This window comes from Natrix helvetica, assembly GCF_964273705.1.
Source record: "Natrix helvetica genome assembly, chromosome: 6".
NCBI lineage: Eukaryota > Metazoa > Chordata > Lepidosauria > Squamata > Natricidae > Natrix > Natrix helvetica.
This window is the reverse complement of record NC_138553.1, coordinates 32,249,074-32,260,089: the sequence shown is the minus strand read 5'-3', so window position 1 is coordinate 32,260,089 and position 11,016 is coordinate 32,249,074. Positions and strand designations below refer to the sequence as shown.

Genomic DNA, 11,016 nt, shown 5'->3' with positions numbered 1-11,016 from the left:
CGTGAATTAACTCTGTAAATTTTGTCAATCCTTGCAAAAATCTCAGAAGAATCCTGGATCTTCAATAACGTGGCCAGAGCATCAGCACAAACTTTTCTTAAGTCCTCTCTAGGGTTTTCTCTGATACCCCTCAGTCTAACAGCGTACTCCATAGATCTGAATTGCATCATGAAAATCTCCTTATCCATCCTTTGCATATTCCCCTCCATTTCAACAAATTTCAAATCTGTTTCCTTCGTTTTAGTTTCCAAATCCAAAGCCAGATAATCAACTTTGCTGTCCACCTTAAGAACAACTTCTGACAGACCTGTGGCTAAAGTGTGTAATTTTTTATCAAGTTGATCATGTTTTTTAATGGTATCCTGAACCATTTCTTTAACCTCCTTAATTTCTTTGCGTAAAAAAGCATTTTCTTCCCTTATAAAGTCCATGAAATCCTGATAATTTATTGTAGCACCCGATGAGGCTTTTTGTTCCGTTGCCATAATTAATAATTCTTAGAGCCGCCTCTAGCTGTCACCATTCAATTAACTTTCGTTTTCCTTAGGTATTCAGCTGTAAATTAATACTTGCAGATTTTTCTTTCTAAGTTGCTCGAAATTAAAACTTTGACATTTAAGTAGTTCAGGTTATGTAAACTGGCTTAAAGATTGTTAATAGTTAGGGTTGTTTCAGCCGTTCCGCCTTTACTGCCCCTGCTATCAGCAGGTAATTAGCTTTCGTTTTCTGTAGGTTTTCAGCTATAAATCAACGCCATTTTGAATCCTTTGTTCTAAGCCCACACCTCTCGAACTCAGCAGTAGCGTTCTTTTTAAAGAGATTTTTTTTTCCTTCCCCCAATTAAAACTTAAAATACTTGCAAAAGTCTTGCTTTCTTCTTGGGATGTTAAGATGTTAAGGCTGTTCCCGGCGACTGGTTCTGCTAATTAGCAGAGGTTATCAAAAAGGCAGGAGAATACAACAACTGCGAAGGGGGGCAAACCTCGTCGGACTCCGGACTCCGGAGGGTACACGAGGGCTCAACCCAGCAGCTGAATCTCTCCCTCATAAATTCCAAGAATTTACGAGTGTCCGAGGTGTTAAAGATCGTAAAAAAACACCTCTAACTGTCTCTTGATCTGACAGGCTCAAAAAAAAGCCTGCCATCGGCACCAGGAACAACCGGAAGTCCGTCTTCCTTTTTTCTTTACCCCTCCCACCCAAGTCTTTTTTATGACATATTTCCATTGATTGTTCCTTTATATAAGTTCACATATGTTGTTTCCTGTGATACTTGACACCTTCCATTCATGGCATCCACCATTGGATTACTGGAGGAAAAAGAGTTTAATCTTCCTTTCTGTCACTCCAGCTACTAGGAGAAATTGGCAAAACTTTTCTATCTTGCTTTTTTTTTTAAAAAAAACACCTTTCATTAGTTTACCAGTATGCCTATTAAAAGAAAAAGTCCAGTCTTTCACTGTAACCTTTTCACAAACCCACTTTGAGAAGACAGCAGGCATCCCAGCAACCGTTACCCAAAATGGTAATGTAGAAGAGCAACCAGTGACAGAAGCAAGAGGCCATTTCTGCCACAGCACAAAGTAGCCAATTGGACTGGAGCTATTTACCTACACAAAATGAAGTGCAGCAGACAGACTATATAGCACTGCTTGTCTCAGTGGAAGTCAGAAAACATAACTTTTCACACAGCACAAGAAAAGGCAAATGTAGATTGCCTACATGAAGGCTCATGGCAAGATGAGGATAATGTGTATTCCTATGCTAAATAAAGGGTTACTGTAATAGCTATCCTCATGCATGGAAGTTAGGATGTTCCTGAGCCCTATGAATGTTTTTTTTTACTGTTGAACATCTAAACAGCTGAAACTGATGAATATGAATGAACAGATTTCCTAAACAGTTTTAATCTTTGGGTTTTTTTATATTGAAAATCATCCATGGCAGTCAGATTTTGATTGAAGCAATGGAAATTGCATCCTTCCATTCGGATATGTACAATATTCCTTTGAACAAAATCATACCAATGCACAAGGGTTAGACTCACATATTGTGTTAAATTATTATGCAGTTTGTTTGATAATGCTTCTATGAACAGTGTTATTTATAAATCGTATTTTCTGGTCTAACAGTATATATTAAGTCCATTAACCTTATTTAATAAATGTGTCAACAAACTTCTATTCGCTTCGCTAGAGAAAAATGACAATAATTATAGAGGGGATTGTTAGAGTTTTCAAGCAAAGAAATGGAGGGTATCCTCCCTAATGCACCTGCTTGGATCAAAATCAGAATTATAGTGGCTGCATTTAAGAGTTTATTTTGATTAAAGAAATACAATAAGGTTACATTCCCTGTAAGTTTATGCTTAACAAAAACATATGCATATTTAAGGCTCTCCCAAGTTTACAGCAGAATCCAGTCCTCACTGTGTTATAAATGGTGTTTCACTCATGTTTTGTCAGTGATAACTAAATGGAACAATTCAGTTAAAACTGTCATAATGCAATGGAATAACACAATAGGAATTAATGGTTAACAGCCATTATACTCACCAGACTAATAAGTCTAAGAATTTCTGAGTTAAGAAAGGAATTCTCATTACCATCTAAAAGTGTGATCAACAGAAATTTATTCCATGGGTGCGAGGCAATATGACATGCTAGAAGTGGAAAAATTTTATCACAAATAGTTTAGAAAGAAATCTAAGAAAATAATCCCCAAACAAATATATTATTCATTCTGTACTGAGTTAAGTCTTGTTTTATACCAGCAAAAATTTTTTAAAAAATAATAATAACAGAGGAAAACCAATGGAAGTAGAAAATCTCTCAAAAAAAGTGCTCTTTATACGCTGCCCACAATTTAAACAATCTACAGGTAGTCCTTGACTTAAAACCAATCATTTACCAGAAGTTACCATCAAAGTTACAACAGCACTGAAAAAGTGATTTATGACTGGTCCTTGCAATTACAACTACTGTAGCGTCTCATATTCAAAATTTGAGTGCTTGACAAAGACATGTATTTATGAAGATTGCACTGTTTCAAGGTCATTGCCAGTTATGACCTTTTAAACTGGCTTGTGAACAAACAATGTCGATGGGGCAAGCCAGATTCTCTTAATGACTGCATGATTCATTTAACAATTGTGATTTACTTAACAATAGCAAGAGCATTTAGACTTACCGTATATACTGCTTTACAGTGCTTTGCAGCCCTCTCTTACAGCCCACTTTACAGCAGTTTACAGAGTCAGCATATTGCCCCCAACAATTTGGGTCCTCATTTTACCTACCTCAGAAGGATGGAAGGCTGAGTCAACCTTGAGCCTGGTGAGATTTGAACTGCCAAATTGCAGGCAGCCGACAGTCAGCAGGCAACAGAAGTAGCCTGCAGTATTGCACTCGTAACCACTACACCACCATGGCTCATGATAAAAAAGGTTGTAAAATTGGGCATGACTCACTTAACAACTGCCTTGCTTAACAACAGAAATTCTGGTCTCAAATGTGGTCATAAGTCAAGGACTACTTATAATTCATTCAAAACAAAAATAAAATAATAGAAGCAAAGATCCATTCAGATAATATAAAATCTAGGAGAGTTGCTATATTATTCAGTAATGAAAATAGATTATTAAGATTTTCTGCCATGTATAAAATATAAAACATGGTTCAGTCGAGTTAATTCTGCTTTTATCTCACTGGAAATTGTAAACTTCAATAAGCTTATCCATGATCTTTTACATTTTCCATGAAAACCTTCTGCGACCAGTTCATTTCCCAAAAGACTAACATCCCAGTAAACTTGAGATAGCATGAAGAGTATGGGAATTAGGATGGTCTGCATTCATTTCTGCACTAGAGACTTATAATATCTTCATAGCATCACCCAGCCATAACCAAATTGATATAAAGTTTTTCCATATTATTTTCTTGGCAACTATCTTGGTATCTGAAATACTGTATATCTTCATTTTAGTAACAAAATATTTTATACTAAGGTTTATATCTGCTTTAGTGATAAGAAGCCAATGATTGCAAGCCATTTAGGCAAAGCAAAATAATTTCAATGTAAAGCATTTTTACTAATAAAGAATACATAAAGATATTGAAAGCTGTACCAGTGCTCTGATTTTTCAGGTGCAGATATTCCAACAAGGCTTCAAGACATCCAATAACAGTCTGTGATAGCAAAAAGTCCTTCTGTAAACATAAAAGAGCAAATACAATTTATTATCAAATTCATCTAAAAGTATCCCTGAAATTATAACAGAAGTGAATAAAAAAGACAATTCATAATCTTAAGGTTGTCTTGAGACTCATGGGACATAAAATATTTGAAAATGCTCTTACATTAAGGAGATCCTTCACAAGCAAAGGAATTTGCCTCATCTCCCCAGTATCATGGATAATCCAATATGCAGAGACAATTTGAAACTATAATAAGTTTGTTCCTACTCCAAAGGAAATACAGCAAAAACAATTTTGCTGTGCTTCTTTTGTAGCACCATGCCCATCAATTTTCTATTTAACAGAAGAGAAGTGGGAATTTACTTCTCATCCCAGCTCTTGGGATTCGTTGTCCTTCATGAACTTAAGCCAATAGCATGTCACAATCTCTGTTGATTTTTGGCTGTTCTGAGGGATGACACTACTATATCATTGCACAGTAATCTTTTAAAAACCATTGTCCTTGCTGCAGAAAAGAAAACACAGCAAAGGAATAACAAGGAAGTGGAGAAGTGATGCTTTTAGTGTTTTCCCATTGGCAGCTGGAATTAATGTTAACTTGGTCAACGGACTGGGGGAAATGCATGTACCTATGGATCCTGTTGAATGTTCCAAAATTCTTCTCAGAAATAGGATGCAGATGCAAGAGACAGTGGCTTTACATCATTGAGAATAAATCTATACCTTTATGAATAATTGTTTCTGGTAGTTTTTGCATCATTAGATAGTTCAAAAGTGACAAAAAGTGTACTTGATTCTATTCTCTTTACGCTTCTCCATTTATTTGAAATAAATCAGCTTTGCTGAGTCCTACAATTAATATTTCAATTCCATATTAACAGTAAAATTTACCTGGACAAGTAGGTTTTGTAATCGAGCAACCAAGGACAGTATATGCCACATAGTCAGTGGAAACAAGGAAATATTATCTTTTGATTGTGATTGTTCCTTTTCCTGTTCATCTGTGGACTGGACAATAAGCTTCACAAAGGATGAACAGAGGTTCTGATTAAAGAAGGCTCTCAAAAACTGAAGGATGCTAACTGGATAAAAAAACCAACTATTAGTATAAAGTAAGTATTTCCCTCATACACTTCAGAGATCCTACACTACACATAAAAATCCATGTACTTGGACAGTTCAGTATGTAGTCTCCTTATTGGAAAAACCACACACTAGCCCAAAGCCTAGTCTTCAGTTTTAAAAGGTAGTAAATTATTTTATTGCGGTCATTAACCAGCATAATTAAAATCTCTGGCTCTTGAATAATTATATGTACAGGGGGGAAGGGAAGGTATTCTATCTATTTTATCAATCTGTTTTCTAAAAAAAAAGATTTGCTACTATGTTTTAAAGTTATCATTAAACAAGGGAAATTCATCTAAAACGTTGCGGAAACTCTAGTCATGGTGATAAGAACAGTATGGACAATTTGTCTGAAGAAGAAATTTCCTGCTTAATTTTTATCTATTTATGTTATTTTCAAAATATGTCTGCTGCCACAAAAATTGAGAAAATAAGCATTTTGCTATAGCATAACTAGGATTAGACATAAGGATATTCAGTTCAAAACAATAGTACATTAAAAAAATCATCCTACCAATGAAAATAAAGTGTACTATATTCATGTGATAAGCGGAGCATAATGAAGAAATTGCATTAAATTCATGAGGTGTGAAAGAGGATGGGAAAGTGAGATATTGATAAATATTGGGTATTATTACATCTGTAATATTGTTGGAGAACTCCTAAGGTCTACTATTTTTTGTTTAGAATATCCTTAGGATATTTTGTGTTCACATATTTATTTTTTGTGGTGTTACCTACCAAAGAATAATATGCTCTTTTTTCTGTATGCAACTGCATTGAAGACCTTGTCCACATCCAAGGAGATCAGGTGATGAACCTTTCAGGAGTCAAATGAATTGGTTGAGGACAGATGCACAGAAGGAGATGTGGGTTTTTTGTTCAGTATTTTCCCTCTCAAAAAAGAACTTCGCCAAGGGTTCTACAGCTTATTTTCTCTATATGACCAAATCATCTCAACTTATACTGTTTATGGTTACCATATGGTCAAAGCACATTATTCATCCTTTCTGCACACAGTTTCTTCTTTTTTTAAAACACTTTAAAAATAACTCTTTAGTGACCCTTTGAAAGCTGTATGCAATGAAATTTCATTTTAATGTATGCCAATTAGTGTATATTTAAAGTGACAATAAAGTTATTATTCTAATTCATTCCTACAGCATTGAATTTTTATGCTTTTCTTGATATACCAAACTCTTATATATATGTATGTATGTATGTATGTATACATACATACATATATACATACATACAGTCCCTTTATTTATTTATCAGCACAAATACAAAGTGTGTGTGTGTGTATGTGTATATACTATAACATATATATATGTTTTTGTAGATTTTCATGGGTGTAGGTATGCTGGTTTTGTTGTATTCGGGTCTTTTCCCGTGTAAGATTGAGATTGTCTTTGCAACGTTTCGGCAAGATCTCACCTGCCATCTTCAGGCTTGGGCTTAAAATGGGAACGGAGCTGCCGTCTTTCTGTAAATCTTGGTGGGAGGGGATGGGGTGCTGGCTTTGTTTCAGTAAGTGGAATGATTGGTTGTGTGGTTGTATCATGATTGGTAGATTGGTGCTGATTGGTGCTGGCTGTGTGTGCATTGTTGTTTTGTATTGTAATGGCTTGGGTGGTGGGTGGTGTTCGTTTGTTGGCTAGGGCTGCTTTCCAGATGTTTGGTAGGCGGGAGGTATCATCACATTTATTCATGTTGTGGGGGTGTTTATTTTGATGGCTTCCATAATTATTCTCTTGTTCAGGTGTTCTGTTTTGGAGATTAACCTGGCTCCTTCAAAGTTGATTTCATGTCCTGTAGCTTTAAGGTGCTGGAAAAGGGAGGAAGTTTTTTTCTTTTTTTCTTACTGCGTTCTTGTGTTCTGTGATGCGTGCATTTATCCTCCTGTTTGTTTGTCCTATATATATTGCCGGGCAGATTTTGCGTGGTATTTCATAGACTCCTTGGTTTTCTAGCTGGGTTTTGTCTTTGGGGTTTCTTAAGATGTTGGCTATTTTTTGGTCAGTGGTGAAGGCTGTCCTGATATTGTGCTTGTGGAGAATTTTGCTGATTTTATCTGTGGTGCCTTTGATGTAAGGGAGGAGGGCGATGCCATTGTCCTGTTCTGTGTCTTGGTTTTTTGGGGGAGTCTCCTTTTGGATTAGGTTGGTGATTGTTTTTCTTTGGAATCCATTGGAGATTAATACATTTGTGAGTTTGTATAATTCAGTTTTCAGGTGGTCTTTGTCGGCTAGGCGTTTGGTTCTGGAGATGAAGGTCTTGGCTACAGAGTTGATCTGTGCAGGGTGGTGATGGGATTGTGCATTTAAGTAGCGGTTGGTGTGTATTTTTTTCTGGTAGATGGTGTGTCCTAGGGAGCCATTGGGTTTTTTGTAGATTAGGACATCCAGAAAGGGAAGTTGGTTGTTTGCTTCTATTTCCATGGTGAATTGTATTTTGGGGTGTAGGCTGTTGAGATGTGTGAGGAAGTTGTCCAGTTTTTCTTTCCCGTGTGGCCAAATCATGAAAGTGTCATCAACATATCTAAGCCAGAGTTTGGGTTTGTGTTCAGATTTGTCTAAGGCGTTGGTTTCAAAATGTTCCATGTATAGGTTTGCAATACAGGTGAGAGGGGTGATCCCATAGGTGCTCCTTCTATCTGTTTGTATCTTTGTCCATTATGGATGAAGTATGTGTTGGTTAGGCAGTGGTTAGTCAGGTCCAGGATGTGTTTAGGGGGGTTGTGTTTTGTCTGGATGGCTGCCAAGGCTTCTTTTATAGGCACTTGGGTGAAGAGGGATATGACATTGAAACTCACGAGTAGGTCGCTGGGTTGTAAGTTTTGTTTCTTTATTGTTTCTAGGAAGTGGAGTGAGTTTGTACGTGTGAGGTGATGGATTCTCCGTAGGGTTGGGGTTGTTTGGCGAGGAATTTGGCAAGATTCTGTAGAGGTGAGCCTATGGAGCTGACTATGGGTCTGAGTGGTGTTCCTTCTTTGTGTATCTTGGGGAGTCCATAGAGTTTGGGGCATCTGGAAGATTTCTCTATGGGGATGATTCTTTGCTGGGTCTCTTCACTGATGGGAGAGGCTTTTATTTTGGATTTGGTGGTTTTTCCCAATTATGTGGTGGAGTCTGTGTTTAGAGGTTTGTAAGTGGGGTCTTGGAGCAGGTTGGATAGTTTGGCTTGGTAGTCAGACGTGTTCATCACCACTGTGGCGTTACCTTTGGCTGCTGGGAGAATGATTATGTTGTTGTCTTTCCTCAGGTTGGTGAGTGCTTTTTGTTTTTCTTGCTGTAAATTGCTTCTGGGTGGATTGCTGGAGCAAAGGACGTTGGTGACTGCAAGTCTGATTTTATTGGCTTCATCTGGGTTGATTTTGGTGAGTGTAGCTTTAACTCTGCATATGATATCTTCAGTGGGGATGCGTTTAGGGGCGACTGCAAAGTTGAATCCTCTGGAAAGGACATTGGTTTCAGCTGTGGTGAGAGTTCTGTCTGATATGTTGTGCACTGTTTGTTTCATGAGTTGCTGTGCAGGGCGGTTGGGCTTCTGTTGTTTTTCTAGTCTGTGGAGTTTGTTGGTGTGTCTGTCTTGTAGGAGGTTTCTGTTTTGGCTCTCCAGAGTTGTTTGGATTTGTCCCAGAGTGCTGGGTGGATTTTGTTGCTGAGTTTGAGGTGAAGAGTGAATAGGTTCCGGTTGGTTTGGTCTAGTAGGAATCTTTTCCTGTGGAGTTCGTTTCTGATTAGGGCTAATTCAGTTCTTTTCAGGATTCTTTCGGTGGCTGAGGTTTTAGAATGGAATTTTAGTTGGAAGCATGTGGGGATCAGGCTTTTGTCTCGGCAGTTGTGTAGGAATGTGAGGTCACATAAGATGGTGGCTCTTCGGATTTCAAGTTTCTTGTAGGTCCTGGTGAGCAGGAAGGTTTCCTCCCCCATAGAGGTAAGATATTTGTTTTCGTAGATTTTCACTGGTGTAGGCATGCTGGTCTTGTTGTATTCGGGTCTTATCCCATGTAAGATTGAGATTGTCTTGGCAACGTTTCGGCGATGTCTCACCCGCCATCTTCAGGCTGGTGTTTTCAGCTTCGGGTTTGTGTGAGTAAAGCTGGCCGGATTGGAACCTGAGCTGTTTTTACATGTTAGGCAGTTGTATTAGTCACTAAGCCACAAGCACCTGATATGCCCAAATATGGGAGGGAGCATACTGATGAGAGCTAAAAATAGATCTATACTAATCTCCCTTTATTTATTTATCAGTACAAATGCAACACAAAAATGGTTTCCTGCCTGGAAGGCTCCTAGAGTGGAGCTGAATGGCAAAAAAGGGAAGCAGTGTGCTCCCTCCCATATTTGGGCATACCAGGTGCTTTGACATAACACACACACACACACACACACACACATTCACTTTTATCAACAAGCATTCATTCTGCACAAAAACCACATTTGAATATCTAACAATATCATTCTCCATTTACCCATCTAGTTAGTAAACATTCTGCTAAGATACACAAAATCATTTCCATGCTCTGTGTTTTCTAACTCTATAATTTGCTACATTACATTTATCCCACAATACAACCAAAGGAGCTTCACATTTCTCTGTCTGCTCTCTGTTCAATGTTGAACTATATACTAAATATTACATTTATTCTCATATACTACTGTTATATAATGCTCTTGCTATATTCAGTATTTCTGAATCCTGAAAAATATTTTATAACTGAAGCCTTTTCACCTTATTGCGTGCAATAAACGTTTCCTACATTTCTCAATTACCTCCTGAAGGGTAAAGTTAAATCTGCATACATCCTACCCAGCATAAAGTCACACTGCATTTCTCAGGTCTTGTTTATTGTTATATCTTGTATATTTTCAATCAGTGCTGTTGAACAACTTCCCAAGAACATTTAACGAACATTTTCCTATATACTCTTTCAATATTTTTTCTCTATGTAAGGAAATAGTAATGGCATTCTTCTGATTGTCAGATAAGATACAGTCTTCACACATACAGTACATTAATAAACTGCACAGCCAGTCCGTAAACATATCACATCCAATGTTATTTTCCACTTGTACTATCTATATCAAGTTAATAATGTATAATATAGTTAAATAATGCCCTTATTGCAGTAGTGAATTGAGTAGTTATAAGAAAAAGTAACTGGTTGTACACAGATTTATCCATGTTTCTAACCTCTGTATTGTAAATATTTTGTTGAGTCAAGAGTGAAGCTGACAAAAGCCAAGCAGAACAAATAAGTGATTCAATGGATGAGGAGAAGACAGGTTCAGAGAAAGAGGTTGACATCCAGGTGTACTGCAGGACTTTCTCAAGGAGCTCTATCAAAGATTTATTGGAAAGTAACAATACTACCACTGTAAAAGAAGAAAGGATTCAACAAGCTGTAAATGTAACAAGTATAACTTAAGTCAGTAGCAACCATGTATAATTACAAATTAGTACTGAAATCAAAAGGAACAAAATACCACAGGTCTAAGGCTCTTGATCTATTCTATACTAAAGATCCTAGCAAATCTCAGTAAATTGTATACTTTTGTCTCTGGAGATTATACACAAAAAGAGAACACTATTTTTGAAAATACTTTTAGGTGGTATGGAAAGTTTCCACAGATATTATAACACAATAATGCATATTCTTAAAAACACAACAGGTGCATTTTTAAAATAA

At 37.0% G+C, this 11,016-nt stretch overlaps 1 protein-coding gene across 1 annotated transcript in view; it reads right to left on the bottom strand.

The window, feature by feature from the left end:
• Positions 1 to 11,016, bottom strand: part of MEI1 (meiotic double-stranded break formation protein 1) — a 37,374-nt gene that overhangs the window by 6,904 nt on the left and 19,454 nt on the right. Inside the window, exons 19-23 of the mRNA XM_081958817.1 lie at positions 10,521 to 10,702; positions 6,063 to 6,141; positions 5,088 to 5,278; positions 4,127 to 4,208; positions 2,556 to 2,662 (exon numbers count right to left, since the gene is read on the bottom strand). Coding sequence (XP_081814943.1) covers positions 2,556 to 2,662; positions 4,127 to 4,208; positions 5,088 to 5,278; positions 6,063 to 6,141; positions 10,521 to 10,702 — 641 coding nt within the window. The remainder of the gene's footprint in view (positions 1 to 2,555; positions 2,663 to 4,126; positions 4,209 to 5,087; positions 5,279 to 6,062; positions 6,142 to 10,520; positions 10,703 to 11,016) is intronic.